The sequence below is a fragment of the Cebus imitator genome, unplaced genomic scaffold, assembly GCF_001604975.1.
Source record: "Cebus imitator isolate Cc_AM_T3 unplaced genomic scaffold, Cebus_imitator-1.0 Scaffold12, whole genome shotgun sequence".
In the NCBI taxonomy this organism is placed as follows: Eukaryota; Metazoa; Chordata; class Mammalia; order Primates; family Cebidae; genus Cebus; species Cebus imitator.
Genome location: NW_016107327.1, coordinates 133,454 through 150,957, shown reverse-complemented (window position 1 = coordinate 150,957; position 17,504 = coordinate 133,454). Strand labels below are relative to the sequence as shown.

Genomic DNA, 17,504 nt, shown 5'->3' with positions numbered 1-17,504 from the left:
ACTCCACTCTGGACGACAGAGTGAGACTGTCAAAAAAAAAAAAAAACAGGCCAAGGTAGGAGAGACAGCTGCTAATGCCCCCCACAAGCCTGGTTTATTCCTATTTGGTCTCCGGCGTTAGGCACTCTTTCCCCAGCATGTACATAAGGTCCAGTTTTCTCCTTTATGCAAGCAAGGCCTCACCCCAAAGTCCTTTAGCCCTAGTTTCTGTATCTGTGGTGCCAGGGGTTCCAACATCCACCTCCCTGGCCCCCTAGGCTCAATCTGCACAGGATGCTGTCATGCAGGCTGTTCAGCTGGGCCTCAGAACCCTTTCTCAAAAAGCCAGGCTTTAAGCTCTTGGTCAAAGTAGCCCTTGATCCGCAGGGTACCTGTCACCTCATTGACCTGAGTGATGGGTGTCTTCCCCAGCAGTGGGCTCAGAAAACCTTCCACATCTTTCTGCAGGGCCCAGATGTCCCCTTCCACCTTCCGGATCACAGTCATCTGGCGGTTGCCATGCGTGATGTCCTTGTAGATGGGGATGTTGTGCATCCGAGAGCGTCATACAAAGTAGGGCAGGTTGGGTGGGGGGTCTCTGGGAGGCTGCCAACCACTAGGTGTAGGGTAACGTTCATGCTTTGGGGGAACTGGGATCCTGGTAGCTGGTAAAAGGCCCTCCATAAACTGGTATTCGTCCACAGACTCCACAAAGCTGGGGTAATCCGGAGGACCCTGGGTCTGGCTCAACAGCTGTAGCCCGCAGCTCCGCTGGATGCTGGTTCTCCAACCCAGCAGCAAAGCCCAAAACTTGGTAGCTGCCATCTTGACCCGCTACACCAGCCTTCCCATAATGCTAGTTTCAACATTTTAAAGGCAAAGATATGGACAACAGTGATGCAAGCTTGCACTCCTAGTGCCCTCTAGTGGATACAGTTGGTTTCAGGCGTCACTTGCTAGTCTTTAGTGAAGCTTTCCATAAAAAGAATGCTCTGGCACTATATTCTGTCCCCTCTGCTTTCTCCTCCTCTATTTTTTGGCCTTGTCCATGTTCCCAAGATACACTGACAATGTTACTCAGCGTTAATGCTAATAAAGCTCTATTTACAAAACAGGTGTTTGTTTAGAAAAATAGCTGTAGCCTTTCATTTGTGTCTGGTGGTTTTTTTCTTTTTAATTTTCTATTTATTTATTTTTTAGATGGAGTTTCCCTCTGTTTTCCAGGCTGGAGTGCAGCAGCGCGATCTCAGCTCACCGTAACCTCTGCCTCCCAGGTTCAGGCAATTCACCTGCCTCAGCCTCCCGAGTAGCTGGGACTACAGGCTCATGCCACCATGCCTGGCTAGTTTTTGTATTTTTAGTAGAGACGGGGTTTCACCTAGTTGGCCAGGATGGTCTCAATCTCTTGACCTCATGATCCACCCACCTTGGCATCCCAAAGTGCTGGGATTACAAGCATGAGCCACCGCACCCAGCCTGTGTCTGGTGGTTTTTGTGCTGCAACAAAAGAGCTGAATAGTTGCAGCAGAGACTGTTTATGACCTGCAAGGCCTAAAATATCTATTATCTGTCATTTTACAAAAACAGTTCACTAACTTCTAATCATGGAACATTTCACTAGTTCTGAAAGATGCTTTGGCTAGGAAAGGCTATTCCTCAGTTGAATATGTTTGGGAAACCCTCCACTAATACACATGAGCAGTAAAGAAACCTCTTTAATTTTAATTCCATATTTCTTTAATTAGTTTAGTCTGGGAATTCTTTTTTTCACTTAAGACCTATTAACATAGTATTCAATAAAACATATTTTGGGAAATACTACTTTATAATATTGTACTTTCTTGGAGTCAACAATTCTGGTTTTTACAATAGAAGAATTGCTTTCTAAAGAATAGCACTATGCTTAGCTTTCATTTATTACATAAGAATATTTTTAAAATCCATTTAATCTTGTTACTCTGGATTTTTTTTTCTATTATACTGCTGTTTCTTGGTTGTCTTCTTTATTCATTCATCTAGTTTTTGAGCATGGTCAATTTTTAAATGCGTAATTATGCACCTCAAAGACTCAGAAGAAATTGCACTTTTAAAATGATTTTCCATGATTATTAACACAGAATTCTACAGAATATGGAAATGAAGAAAGAGAAGGAGTAAAAACTAGTCTTCCTTTTTAATGGAAATTCCATACTGTGCCAAAACCAGCTAGTTCACTTTTTAACAAATAATTAGGCCTAACTGTTGGGTATTAGTAAAGCAAAGTGAGTTTACAAAGGATACTGAGGTGGAGCATGATGGCTCACGCCTGTAATCCCAGCACTTTGGGAGGCTGAGGTGCGTGGATCGCTTTAGGCCGGGAGTTCGAGACTAGCCTAGTCTAAATGGCAAAACGCCATCTCCACTAAAAATGTAAAAGTTAGCCAACGCAGTGACACATGCCTGTGAGAGAGTGAGTAAAAAGAAACTAGTTAGGCAGATAGTTAGGGCAAAGAGTCCTCGGCAGAACTTCTCTTAACAAAACGCAGCCCAAGAAATCACTTCTCTTTGAACAAAGAGCAGCCTGGAAGATCAGGCTACAAACATAGATAAAGAAGCAGCTCCGGAAAAGAGAGGGCACTTCCTGGGTAATCAGCAAGCTTCACATTCATACAGTGGGTCCCAGTAAGCACATTCCTTTCCTTCTTTGGACATACTCAGATAAGGAAGCTGGAAGTTTGCATGGGGTATGCCTGCAGCTGCACTGATGAGAAGGGGTGCCTGGTGCCAGGAACGTCAACCATGGGGCTTTACCTCCCACTTTTTTAGCGCACGCACAGCAGGAAAGAGATAAGCAATGGGAGTAGCTCAGGCCAAGGACCTGCCTACATAATAAAAGGTTGTGGTAGAGCTACCAGAAATGCATGCCTTATGCAAATGAGATACTAAAAATACAAAAATTAGCCGGGTGTGATGGTACCCACCTGAGGAAGGAGACCCTTAATCCTCTTTGGCTTTCTACAGTACATCTCAAAAGAAGTTAGAAGTCACCCAGAGGAGGGAGCAGTTGACGCCGCAGGCCAGGTTAAGGATAAGATCTCTACTGCTAACCACAGTCCCATCTATAGATCACGGATATGGCATGGAGGAATCTTTCCAGAAGACACTGTTTTTACTCAAACACGATCAGACCCCCACCTAAGTCACATACCCCACACATACTTCATGGATCAAGACCCTTTCACATGTAATTTCTAGACTTGTAAGCCTTTAAAAGGGCACGGATTTTTGTTGTTGTTGTTGGGGAGCGTGATTTTAGGCATTTATGCCGCCGCAGCTTCCAGCCAAATAAAACACCACTTCCTTCCCGGTTTGGTATTGGAGAGGTTTGTTGGCAACTGTTTCTGCTTCATTATTTGGTTCCCTGACCAAGAAATGAATTTTGGTTGGTGGACGGCCAGTACAGGCCTTTCAGGAGGTTTTGCCTTGCCCTGTGGAGCATCCCTGAGGGGGACTCCAGCCCACTTGGGCGACACAATTCCTGAGAGCACTCCTGGGAAGTTATCGGCCCCAGTGGAAAGCCTTGCCAGAGCAAAGCAGGAAAGCCCCAGCAGTGTGGATCCACCCCGTGGCTGAAACACCAAGAAGGAACGGGTGCCTGGCGTGTCCGGATGACAGAAACACGGCAGGAGTGATCCTGGGAAACTTGCCCACCTCCTTTAGGTGGAAGCATAGCCTGATCTCCCATGTGTGCTGGATTGGGCACTCCTGAACTCGGATCTCTCTCTCTCTCTCTCTCTCTGTAACTAACCTTGGAAGTCTTGGCGTATTTTCACATACCTGCCATTCACCTCAGCTGATCTTATCAACTGGAAAAATAACCCCTCGTCTTATACTGAGAAGCCACAAGTTCTCATGGACCTCCTGCAGACTATTATTCAGAATTATAACGCCACTTGGGCTGACTGCCACCAGCTGCTTATGTATGTTTTTAACACTGATGAAAGGTGGAGAGTACTCCAAGTTGCTTCTAATTGGCTGGAGGTGCATGCTCCAGCAGATTACCAGAGCCCCCAGGAGTATGTCAGGGTCCAGTTACCGGGGACTGACCCCCAGTAGGATCCAAACACCGTGGAGGGCATGCAGAGGCTAGTCCGGTACACAGAGGCCTTACTGGAAGGATTGAAAAAGGGAGCCCAGAAGGCTACAAACATCAATAAAGTCTCTGAGGTCATTCAAGGAAAAGATGAAAGCCCGGCACATTCTATGAGAGGCTATGTGAAGCCTATCCCATGTATACTTCTTTCAATCCTGAGAGCCCTGAAAAGCAACACATGGTAAATATAGCATTTGTCAGTCAGTGTGCAGAAGACATTAGGAGAAAGTTACAGAAGCAGGCAGGATTTGCAGGCATGAATACTTCACAGTTATTGGAAATAGCTAACCAGGTTTTTCAATCCTTCCAGTAAGGCCTCTGTGTACCGGACTAGCCTCTGCATGCCCTCCACGGTGTTTGGATCCTACTGGGGGTCCTACACAGTAAGCCATAGAGAAAGTCGTAGAGAAAACGAGCGTCAGACTCAACAAAGTGCTGACTTGATAGCTGCCGCTATTAGAGGAGTGCCCCCAAACGGGCAGGGAATGGGGGGCTCCTGGAAATCTACCCAGTCTAATCGCCCAAGCCTGCAATGTGACGTGTGTTTACTGTAAGGAAGTGGGAGGACACTGGAAGGACAGGTGCCCCCAGTTAGCGGGAAAGCAGGGAGATCTTAAGCACGAGGCTTCAGAAAAAGGTGAAGGAGCTCTGTTCAATCTAATGGAAGGGCCACTGGACTGAAGAGGACCAGGCTCGATTGCCTCCAAAGAGCCCATGGTCAGGATGACAGTGGGGGGCAAGGACATTGACGTCCTCGTCGACACAGGTGCTGAATATTCTGTGGTAACCATCCCTGTAGCTCCCCCCCATCAAAGGAAACAACCAATATTGTTGGAGCTACTGGGGTGTCAGTGAAACAGTCTTTCTGTTTGCCTCGGACTTGTGAGGTGGGGATGCACAAGGTGATTCACCAGTTCTTATACATGCCCGATTGCCCTTTGCCCCTGCTGGGAAAAGATCTGCTCAGTAAGCTAGGGGCAACCATCACCTTCACCAAAAGTGGCTCTTTACGTCTTGCATTGCCTAAAACTGGAGTCATAATGGCCCTTAGGGCTCCTCATGAAGAAGAGTGGAGTCTCTTCTTAACCGAACCAGATCGGGAGACAGAACCTGCATTAGCAAAACGATGGCCTAAGGTCTGGGCAGAGGACAATCCACCAGGACTAGCAATCAACCAGGCCCCTGTGCTCATTGAAGTCAAGCCTGGGATTCAGCCGGTTAGGCAAAAGCAATATCCAGTTCCCTGAGAGGCTCTAGAAGGCATTCAGGTCCACCCAAAATGCTTAAAGGACTATGGAATTCTAGCTCCTTGTCAGTCTCCATGGAACACCCCTCTCCTGCCTGTTCCTAAACTGGGGACCAAAGGCTACAGTCCAATGCCAGACTTGTGCTTGGTTAGTCAGGCTACAGGGACTTTGCACCCAACTATACCCAAGCTGTACACGCTGTTGGGATTATTGCCAGCGGAGGATAGTTGATTCACCTGCTTGACTTAAAGGATGCTTTTTTTTTTTTTAGCATTAGACTGGCCTCAGAGAGTCAGAAACTATTTGCATTTCAATGGGAAAATCCAGAAACAGGTGTAACCACCCAGTACACCTAGACACGGCTACCTCAGGTGTTCAAGAACTCTCCCACCATCTTTGGGAAGGCACTAGCCCCGTGATCTCCAGGAGTTTCCTGCTAAGGACTTAGGCTGCATGCTGCTCCAATATGCTGATGAGCTTTTATTGGGACATCTCATGGCAGTCAGGTGCGCGAAAGGAACAGATGACTTACTTTGGTACCTGGAGCACTGTGGGTGTAAAGTGTCTAAAAAACCCCAGATTTGCCAATAGCAAGTGCGATATCTGGGGTTCACCACCTGACAGGGTATAGCCTAGGAGCAGAGAGGAAACAAATCATTTGCAACCTGCCAGAACCCGAAACTAGAAGGCAGGTGCAGGAGTTCCTGGGAGCCGTGGGTTTCTGTAGATTGTGGATTCCAACTTCACAGTACTGGCCAAACCCCTGTATGAGGTGACAAAGCTGGAAGATAAGGAACCCTTTGAATGGGGATCTCAGCAGTGGCAGGCCTATCAGGAACTTATGTCAGCCCCTGCTTTGGGGTTATCCGATTTAACAAAGCCTTTCACATTGCATGTGTCAGAAAGAGAAAAAAATGGCAGTTGGAGTTCTAACACAAACAGTGGGACCTTGGCCCAGGCCTGTAGCTAATCTGCCCAAGCAGCTGGACGGAGTTTCCAAGGGATGGCCCCCATGCTTAAGGGCCCTGGCAGCAACTGCTCTGCTAGCACAAGAGGCTGATAAGCTAACTCTGGGGCAGAATTTAACTATCAAAGCACCCCATAAAGTAGTGACTCTAACGAATAGCAAAGGACATCGTTGGCTGACAAATGCTAGGTTATCCAAACACCAGAACCTGCTATGTGACAATCCCCGCATCACCACTGAGGTCTGCGACAACTTAAACCCCGCCACTCTGCTCCCAGTGTCGGAAGGCCTGGTTGAACACAACCGTGTTGAAGTACTGGACTCAGTTTACCCCAGAAGGCCCAATCTTTGGGATCAACCATGGGCAGTAGTAGATTGGGAGTTGTACGTGGATGGAAGCAGTTTTTTTAATCCACGAGGGGAAAGGTGTGCAGGCTATGCAGTAGTAACTCTGGACACTGTAATCCAGGCCAAGCCATAGCCTCATGGTGCTTCGGCTCAGAAGGCTAAACTTCCTACTCTGACCCAAGCCCTAGAACTGAGTAAAGATAAGGCTAGGAACATTTATACTGATTCCCGGTGTGCCTTTCTAACTCTTCAAGTACATGGGGCGCTATACAAAGAAAAAGGCCTGTTAAATTCAGGGGCAAAAGAAATTTTGCAGTTGCTAGAAGCAGTCTGAAAGCTCCAGAGGGTGGCAGTCATGCACTGCTGAGGACATCAGTGGGCCCTGGGAAATGCCCAAGCTGATTCAGCAGCTTGTAAGGTGGCATCTACTCCCTACCGAGCAGCAGTTACAGCCCTTCTGATTCCCCAGATACGTGACTTGGTACCCACTTATTCTAAGGAGGAAAAGGACTTTCTCTAGGCAGAAGGGGGCCAACTAATTAAAGAGGGATGGATCTGGCCACCAGATGGAAGAGTAGCGGTGCCACAGCCATTGGGGTGGTGGTTGTACAGGCTGTACATGAAACCACTCATTTAGGTCAAGAGTCGCTTGAGAAGTTGTTAGGCTGGTATTTTTACATCTCACACTTATCAGCCTTGACCAAAACTGTGGCGCAGCAATGCATTACATGTAGGCAGCACAACGCGAGGCAAGGTCCAACTATTGCCCCTGGCATTCAAGCTTATGGCGCAGCTCCATTTGAAGATCTCCAGGTAGACTTTACTGAAATGCCTGTGTGGGGGCATAAGTATTTGTTGGTCCTGGTGTGCACATACTCTGGGTAGGTAGAGGCCTTCCCGACTAGAACTGAAAAGCCCATGAAGTAACCCATGTGCTTCTTTGAGATCTCAACTGTAGGTTGGGACTACCACTGAGCATCGGCTCAGACAACAGACCAGCATTTGTGGCAGATTTGGTCCGGAAAACGGCAATGGCATTGGATATCACTTGGAAGCTGCATGCCGCCTACCAACCACAAAATTCCGGAAAGGTGGAGTGGATGAACCGGACTATTAAGAATAGCTTAGGGAAAATGTGTCAGGAAACAGGATTAAAGTGGGGGCAGGCACTTCCTTTGGTGTTATTCAAAATTAGATGTACTCCCTCTAAGAAAACAGGATATTCCCCGCTATGATGTCTTACATCATAGGCCCCCTTCCATACTGTGGGCACTCCCTGGAACTCCTCAGGAGTTGGGAGACATTGAGCTAGGATGACAGTTACAAGCTCTAGGAAAAATCACTCAGGATATTTCAACCTGGGTAAATGAAAGATGCCCTGTAAGCTTATTCTCCCCAGTTCACCCTTTCTTACCAGGTGATCGTGTATGGATAAAGGACTGGAATGTAGTCCCTCTGAAGCCATGGTGGAAAGGACCCCAGACTGTGATCCTGACCACCCCTACAGCCATAAAGGTAGAGGGAATCCCAGCCTGGGTCCACCACAGCTGCATGAAACCCGCAGCAGCTGAAACTTGGGAAGATAGATCAGACCCAGACAACGAATGCAGAATCACCTTGAGAAGGACAACGAGCCTTGTTCCAGCCACATCCCAGAAACTGGCTGGCCCACGCAGGGCTGAAGCATGAGGAAACTCACCATGGGACTTATTCTTCTTAATATTGGACTTATACAGTGGGGACATTAATGGATTTTGGAGAATGTTCTTGGTGTGTGCCCCATTGTACCTAGGGTAGATGTGTTCCTCCTTTTGGAAACGTCCCACTCTGTCTATGGAATAGTTTTCCTTTCACCACTTTACTTTCTTAATAAACTCCCTTTTGCTTTGCACTGCGGACTCACCCTGAATTGTTTCTTGGGTAAGATCCAAGAACCCACTTTTGGGGTCTGGATCGGGAGCCCTTTCCTGTAACATACCAATTGGAGTGGCATTCTCGACCCAGGGCTAGAATTCAGTCCTGGTTCTGGTCTGTCCCTTGATTCCAATCTGAAGGTTAGCTTAACCTTATTGTCCATCATATCTGAATTGAGTGAACCCTTCTGCCAAAAGGTAGGGAACTGGAACTTCCTCACGCATCTAAGTAATCATATGATTGCCTTGTTAATAAGAAATATTTGTATAAGTGGCCAAATTCATTGTATCATATTAATGGGTAAACAGCCCGAGAGGAGAGCTGTAGTGAATGTGAATGTACATCCCAGTGTTAGTGATAGGGCTCCGATGAGTGGAGGAACACCAGGGCTCTTCTCTGGTGTGAATTAGAAAACTACACAGACACATGTGGAGTGGTTTTAAGGAGCAAAGAGTTTAATAGGCAAGAAAGAAGGGAGAAGACAGAAGGAAGAAGCTCCCCCGTATAGAGGGAGGGGGACTCCAAAGCCGAGGGAGTAGACCACAAGTGTGTGGACACCAGCTCCTTGTGTGAGAAGGCTGGAGAAGGCAGTGTCTGATTTGCATAGGGCTCAGGGGATTGGTTTGACCAGGCATGTCATTCACTTGGCCCAAGAAAAAACTGGCCCGCCCACCCTAGCTTTTAATATGCAAATGAAGAGCGCCATAATGTTCTACATACATGGGGATATGTGGGGGATGCCATGTTGCCAGGCACACGTGGAGGCAAGGACAAGAGAGCCACGATGGGAATCACGAATCACTAAGTTTCAGTGGACCCAGTTTCTAATGGCCTGCATTTGCATATCAAAGGTTGACAGCCCGGCTTTTACAGCCAGGGCTTTCTTGCTAGACAAGAAACGTTTCTGGAGCTGCTTTAAAAGAAACAACTTTCCAAGGACCCCTTTTCCTATCTGCCTAAAATAATTTAATAACTCCTACCACATTAGGGCTTGGAATACGATACCCCTAAATATGGCGCTTTGACATGTTGAACTAAAAAAGCAGCCACAAGGTCTTTCTGACCACCTCCCACCTCCACACTGACTCTACACCAACCCTATTTTTCCTAAAGCATAGGATAAGGCTTTTCTCTGATAGTCCCTTATGCACCCTTAAGACCGGAGCCACCAGAGAGAACATAATTGCCCCCCTCTTTCTCTCTCTGAAATCTCATTTTCTATCTCAGAAGACTGAGGAATGCAACCATACCTGGACGGACTTTTTCACAAGATAATGTTTGCCTCTTGGCTTCATTCAAATTCCAAAAAGAATAATTTACAAGCTACTGTCTCCAGGTCCATTCATTCCCACTAAAAATCATCTACTACACCTCAAAATTGCCACATTTTCATCTTTCTCCTATGAATAAGTGTGTAGCAGCATCTGGACCTCACTGGATTACTGAGAAATTGTTCTCATGTGACTCCCCTGTGCTTAAGCATGTTAAATAAATTCCAAGTGCCTTCTTCTATGAATCAGCCTATTGTCGGTTTATTTTCAGTGAACCTTTCAGAGGCAGAGGGGAAGCTTTCCCTTGGCCCCTACATCTTGGTGCCCAGAACAGACCCAGTTTATCCTGTTGTCCCCATAATTGTAATTAATAATGCCCTCCTTCACTCTCAAAATATCTCACTTGGGATGAAAACTTAGTGGTCATCCTCTCATCTACCTATACCTAGTAGAGACCACATGTATCTGCCCAAAATAACCTAATAATTGTGAATGGCAAAATAGGCCAACTAACACCAGAAGCTGGTAAGAGTTCATAGTTCTGATCAATAGCCAATAAATAATAAAATTGATAGGCAAGCTGGGACTGTCAACCCTAGCCTTATTGTTTAACACGATTGAACAAATGAACTACTGGAAACTCCATTAAAATTAGTCTTTGAACAAATTGCCGTACCTTAGGGGCATGTGTTTAAAACATTGGCCTAGCTACCTATAACTTTTAAAGAATAATATTTCCATTATGTACCTGACAACTTAATCGACCTTATAAAAATCTGCAGCTACTAAACACAAAGTGCTTCTCAGGTTTCCTGGGACAATGTTCCCCAAAGTGGACTATGCAGATCCTTTCTTCAGAACCAGAGCTTGTTAAAATCCCAAGATTTGAAAACAACAAATGAAAACAAAAGGAAATTAACAGCAAAAACAAACTTTCATTGCCAAACCAGACCAACAAAATTGGGTTAAGAAGGTAGAACCGTCCGGGTGTGGTTGGCTCACGCCTCTAATGCCAGCAGTTTGGGTGTCTGAGGCCGGTGGATCACCAGAGGTGAGGAGTTCAAGATCAGTCTAGCCAACATGGTGAAACCCTGTCTCTGCTAAAAATACAAAAAAAAATCAGCTGGGCATGGTGGTAGGTGCCTGTAATCCCAGCTACTCGGGAGGCTGAAACGGAGAATCACTTGAACCCGGGAGGCAGAAGTTGCAGTGAGCCGAGATCATGCCACTGCACTCCTCACTAGGCAACAAAGAGCGAAAAACCTCCATCTCAAAAAAAAAAAAAAAAAAAAAAAGGTAGAACCTCTGGTATTACATTTTTAGTAACTCCCTAATGATTATGCTCCTACATTTTGAGAACCACTTTAGATGTCAGAACATTTCTCACAGTCTATGCCCAGAGTTATGCTGATAAATGTTTATCAAATTATTCTCCAGGGTAAAAAATCTTTTAAACTGCTAAAGTTTGTGTAGCAAACACTTTACAAGTAATAACAAAATATGCAATACTCTTTATTGTAAATTCCAAAACGCCAACTGATTCTCAGAGTGGTTTCTCAGATTTTTGCTGAGCTCTTGTATAGAAAATCAACCTATGATGCAATTGGTGAGAATAATTCTAGTATGAATGCTGGTTGATATTTTTGTTTACATTAAGGAGGAAGAGGAAGTGAGAAAACACATGTTGGATCTTCACTAGTTGATCAGTGATACAAGCAACTTCTTTGTTGGACTGGATAACACTTTTCAGATACTGCAGGAATATTTTCCTAAACTATTTGTGCTATTTGCAATAGCTGCAAATACGCAACACTTTAAATAAGCATCACTAACACTTTCTCTATGACTTTCTCAAGTGTAAACAACAAGAATAAACAAAGCCCTGGTGTGTTGCATTTGCTGGTTTTCCTGAGGTAAATATTCCACGATGATCGATTTTAAGCTACCAGCAAGATGTCACTTAATGCAGAGTTGGCAAGAGACAAGCAGAAACCCACCATTATATTGTATTTCCATGATACAGATGCAATAGATATAAACTATCTTGAGTACAGCCAGTAATATTTAGGAAGTAATTTTGAGTACTTTATTACCTTTGGTTTTAATATATTCAGTTGTAGGTTTATATAGTTTTATTAGTCTCTGTTTAGCAATCTGTTCAATGTATTCAGCTGAATGGTTTAAACATGCTCCAAGATACCACTGAGATCATGTCTCCTTCTCGTTCTTGTATTTCCTCTACTCCTTAGACTTTTTTAGAAGCCCATGGCCCTAAACTCTCAAGAAGGAAATGAGTGTCCCTAGACTGTGATCTTCCTCTCCACCTTCTCCCACACCCGCTAAGACAGAGAGTGAAAGAAGCTGAGAAGATCCAGAAGCATAAGCATCAGTTGCAAAGAAGCACACAGACTAACCACCCCCCTCTCAAGAAGAAGAGTTGTTCCAAGTACAGGTTTGGAATCTTCAGTCTGAAAAACAGTCTTTTGATCTCTCCCCACTCTGGTGCAGTCTGCTGATTATTGCTGAGATTGAGACTGGAACAAACCATGGTAGCTGCCAATGGCACAAGGAACCCATCTGCTCCAGACTTGGTTGAGCCCCGCTCTTATACTCCCTGCCACCCATCCCTATGCCCTGTCCTCCCTCCTTCTCCATTTACAAGGGTGTTCATTTGAAGCACCCTTGCTCCCATTTCTCTACCTGCAGCAGGGCTGAACTGAAGCTTCGTATGTCCAAATGCCCATTCTCTGAACAAAAGGTTGCTTTGAAACCAGACTTTCTAATAATCAATAGACACTAATACTCTATACAGTGAATAGCATGTCTTTATTCTATTTACAGTACATTTGTTATAAATATAATACATTTCTGAAAAGCTTATTTTTAATTAACTTGAGATTTATATTTTAAACAGATCAACTCAATTGTTAACGTTATATAATAAAGAATATGATAATTTTAATGACAAAAATCCTATGTATTGTGAAATAGTGCACTCTATACTGAGATGAATGAGGGGAAAAAAGTCAAAATTCCTTTCAAAACTATATTCAAAGCATCAGAAAAAAATTTTTTTCTTTTTACAAAGTTATGTATAAGCCATAGGGACCACCAAATACTGAAATATGAAGACTCTATGACCAAAGTTCAAAACTGATTTTAAGGAACTGTGTGAAGCAAGACAAGAAGATTTGTATTTAACACTCTACAGAACTTCACAGTAAAGCTGGAATTTAGAGACTAATGGCTTAACAGGAGTATTGCCAACAAGGCCTTTCCTTTCTCAGAATCAACTCCTAATAGTCATATACCATCAATGACAAGTTGTAACAGCAGACTTAGACTTTGTGTTTTCTTAAGATGGGGCTTAAAAGGTGCATGGATATATTGAAATCCTGTATTATGAGCATGTAAATTATTCTCACCGTTTAAAGAAATACAGAAAAATAATATAAGTATTCTCTGTCCAACGTGCTTTGCATCATCAACAAAATGACAAGTCAAAGGATTTTTCAGGGATCAGATTATCAATCAGCCTCCATAACAAGTTAGGTATATCAAATGCTGCTGTAAAACCCATCCAGCAAAATTAAACGGATTCTTGTGAATTTCAGTACAAATCTGCAAGTTGTCACACATTATTGATGATGATCAGGGCAGGCATGGAATTCTGCTGACTTGTTTCAAACACTGTAACTTGGTCCGATAACTTGGCAAATACCCTAGGAGTTCCAAGGTTATAAACACCTGTATGAACAAAGCACGCTTTCAGCTGCAGACTGTGAATCTCCTGGCTTTTAAGCTGAAGTTTATACTGGGTTTGTCCAAGCCACGTGAATGATCCATGGATTTCCAGTGCTTCTGAACTAAGGGAGGAGGAAAATGATAAGTTGCAGGATTTTTTCTTTATGATTTTTTTTCCAAAGTCACATAACATATTGCTTTCGGTGGTGCACAGTGGCTCACACCTGGAATCCCAAAACTTTGGGAGGCCGAGGCAGATAGATCACCTGAGATCAGTAGTTTGAGACCAGCCTACTAACATAGTGGAACCCTGTCTCTACTAAAAATACAAAATTAGCCAGGTATGGTGCTGCATACCTATAATCCCAGCTACTTGGAAGGCTGAGGCAGGAGAATCCCTTGAACCAGGGAGGTGGAGGTTGCAGTGAGCTGAGACTGCACCACTGCACTCCAGATCGAGACTCCGTCTCAAAAAAACACAACAAAATCCAAACATATCCCTTTCATCTAACAATTCTATTTCTACAAATTACTTTATGGGCTGGGCACGGTGGCTTACACCTGTAATCCCAGCACTTTGAGAGGCTGAGGTGGGCAGATTACCTGAGGTTGGGAGTTTGAGACCCACCTTGACCAATATGGTGAAACTCTGTCTGTACTAAAAATACAAAAAATTAGCTGGGCATGGTGGTGCACGCCTGTAATCCCAGCTACTCAGGAGGCTGAGGCAGGAGAACTGCCTGAACCTGGGAGGTGGAGGTTGCAGTGAGCCGAGATCGTGCCACTGCACTCCAGCCTGAGTGACGGAGTAAGACTCCGTCTCAAAAAAAAAAAAAAAAAAATTTTTTTATGAAGCCAACTGTTTATTAATAATAGCAACATCATTACTATAACAGCTAACATATTAATAGTTACTATTTTTTTAGGCACAATGCTAAGGGTGTATTATTTCATTTAATGCCCACAAGAGTTAGTATATGTTGGAACTTAATTTCAAACCTAAGCTTTTAACCCCTTAGCCATATATAAAAATAAATGTGTGTACATGAATGCTTCTAATATTGAAAATGTTTATAATATTGAAAAATAGAAAACAACCTAGTACCCCCAATAAAATATTGTTAATAAATTTATGATATATAAAATCATATATATAGGCTTGTGTCTGGATTTCAGAGAATGGTTCCAGATTGTGTTTGGGGGTTATACAAAAATATTAAGTATATGCTTCATAGTATTTTTCCCAAAAATTAAAAAATTTCTTAATTCCAAAAAGCATTTGGCTCTAGTGGCATCAGTTGTGGGATTACGGATTTGGATTTGTTGTTGTTGTTGTTAAGTACTATTTTACAATCAAGAAAAAAAATCTGTAATATTTAAAACACTGTAACACATCTGTAAGCCTTCTATATTACCAAACAAAAGACCAGGACATGCTTGAGTAACTTTCTTATCCATATTAATTATTTGCATAATTTCAAAATATTAAACTGCTCCCAAATCACTTTAAACCTTAAAGTACAAAATAACCTTGCACTAAACAAATTATTTACCTTGTTGTTTTATGCCGAAGATCAACTATGACATCTACATCAGCCTTAGAACAATTGGAAAGTAAAAGGGTGACTGGTACTAAACAAAGGCTATGGAAGAAAAATAAAAAAGTTATGTATCTTTTTCTTCTTAAAAGCAATTTTCCTGAAAATAACACTTAGGAATATGTAACAGAGCATAAGCTCCTTAAAAAAAAATCAGATTCAAGAAGAAAAAAGATCAAGTTCCAAAATCACTCAAGACAAATTATTTTGTAAATAAAAATACAAATATATTAATACAATGACAATACAATGTTATCTCCTGTCACCTATTCTTTTTCTATTCTCATAACTCTACTGCTGTGTCCCACTACCATGACCAAACCTCCTACTGTCCCATTTCCTCTCACATTTCTACTTGTTTTCTGAAACTCCCATTAAATTAAGAATGTTTCCCTATATCCTCCTTCTCTTCTTTTTATGTTTCTACATCTTTAACTGTATAGTACTCTCAACAATGGATACTGTATTTCTTCCAATATCGTCCATATCTTGGAGTGGTTGATGCAGTTCTTAATGACTTCTTCCTACTACCTCTCCTGAAAATATGCCTCCATTCTTTCATCATAAACTGCCTTATGGTTTGTATTCTTTTTTTCTGTCCCCATTCTAACAAACTAACACAGTGACAGGAATTCAGTTGAGCTGGAATTCTTTGGGGAAGGGGAAAGGAATGGATATTTTGCAATATTTGAGGTAACAATGAAGCATGTGTAGTTTGACCATCTGCTTCGCCTCCCATTTGCGAATTCGTCTGCTCTATCAGTCAAGAAAACACTTAGTAAGACACTATTCTCTGGCTCCCTTCTTCCATACCATCTATTAGCATAATGTTTAAAGTGTCAGGGTAAGTTTGTTTTCTTCCTTTCAACTCCAAGTCTTGTCATCATTTTTAACAACTTCATTGTCTAAGTAGATGACTCATTCAACACCTTCCCAAATCCTGGACCTATCATCTCCATAATCTTCAGTACTATTCAAAATTCAGCCATAAAACTTCCATGTCCACACCATGATTTTTTTCACATCACATTAGACAGCTATCCCTAACATAATACTTGGTCACCCTACTCTGACCACCATCTCCTATCTCTTTGGATCTCCCAATTATACTCTCTCATCTGTTTTTGAGTTTCACACAGACACCTAATCATTTCATCCTTCATTTCAATGGTTCTCAACCTTGGTTCCCGTGATAACTATGAGTATTGCTTAACAGTTATTCACTCCCAATACTTCCCACTGTGGGACTGTGAATCATCCTTGTTGATTACGGAAGTGAGGCTATTTGGCCAATGAATATTAATATCTTTGAAGCAAGCAAAAGCCTTAAACGTGCTTTTGCAATTTGGCTCCCTTGTTACACTCCAGAGACACAGCATCAGAACATACTCCAGGTAGCAGCTGCTCCTTTGGACTGGGCCCAAAATATATGTGGCACAGACATGAACTCAAGTTTCTTCAGGTGCCAAATCCAACCAACCCACAGACCAAAGCAGAGCTTCAGCCAAATTATCAACCTGCAGATCCATGAGTATGGAAATAAGTGCCTTGTTATAAGCTACTGATTTCTGAAATGGTTTATTATGAAGGAATATTGTGACAACAATGACTAATATAGATGCACACGGGTATGATCTGAAGACATTTTAAAACTAGAGATGCCTGTATCCTGCTTCCCGAGAATCCGATTTAATTAGCCTGAGCATTGGAAATTTAAGAAATTCCCAAGTGATTCTAATGTGCAGCCAAGGAAAAAAACTGCCACATTTTAACCTTGAACTTGTCCTGTTTTCACGTACTTCCATGTACAGTTTTGATTTTGGAATGCTTCATTTAACCCCTCTTCTACTTTAATCAAACCTGCCCTGTTTCACATAGATTCTTTAGGGCTTTTTAACCCCAGTAGCACGATGTAGAGAACTAAACATCCTAGCCTCTAAATGCAGCCAAGGTTTTAACCACTAAGGTTAAAAAGAAGCACGAAGGGTGTTCAGAAAGTACATGAAGCAGAACAGGTTTAATCGACAGAGCTGAAGTAGAAGACTGAGTTAAAATAAATCATGGAATCAAAATTGCTCATGAAGTATATAAAGTTCAATAAGGAGGCCGGGCGCGGTGGCTCAAGCCTGTAATCCCAGCACTTTGGGAGGCCGAGGCGGGTGGATCATGAGGTCAAGAGATCGACACCATCCTGGTCAACACGGTGAAACCCCGTCTCTACTAAAAATACAAAAAATTAGGTGGGCATGGTGGTGCGTGCCTGTAATCCCAGCTACTCAGGAGGCTGAGGCAGGAGAATTGCCT

At 43.1% G+C, this 17,504-nt stretch overlaps 1 protein-coding gene and 1 pseudogene across 9 annotated transcripts in view; both read right to left on the bottom strand.

The window, feature by feature from the left end:
• Positions 1-16: 16 nt before the first annotated feature.
• On the bottom strand, positions 17-820 carry LOC108282138 (annotated as a pseudogene).
• An 11,845-nt stretch (positions 821-12,665) lies between these two features.
• TRAPPC8 (trafficking protein particle complex 8) overlaps positions 12,666-17,504 on the bottom strand; it is a 111,465-nt gene continuing 106,626 nt past the window's right edge. For all 9 annotated transcript variants that reach the window (XM_017497890.1, XM_037727773.1, XM_017497914.1 and 6 more), the window contains 2 exons: positions 15,156-15,245; positions 12,666-13,724 (listed from right to left, as the gene is read on the bottom strand). In XM_017497890.1, coding sequence (XP_017353379.1) covers positions 13,490-13,724; positions 15,156-15,245 — 325 coding nt within the window. In that variant the 3' untranslated portion in view covers positions 12,666-13,489. The remainder of the gene's footprint in view (positions 13,725-15,155; positions 15,246-17,504) is intronic.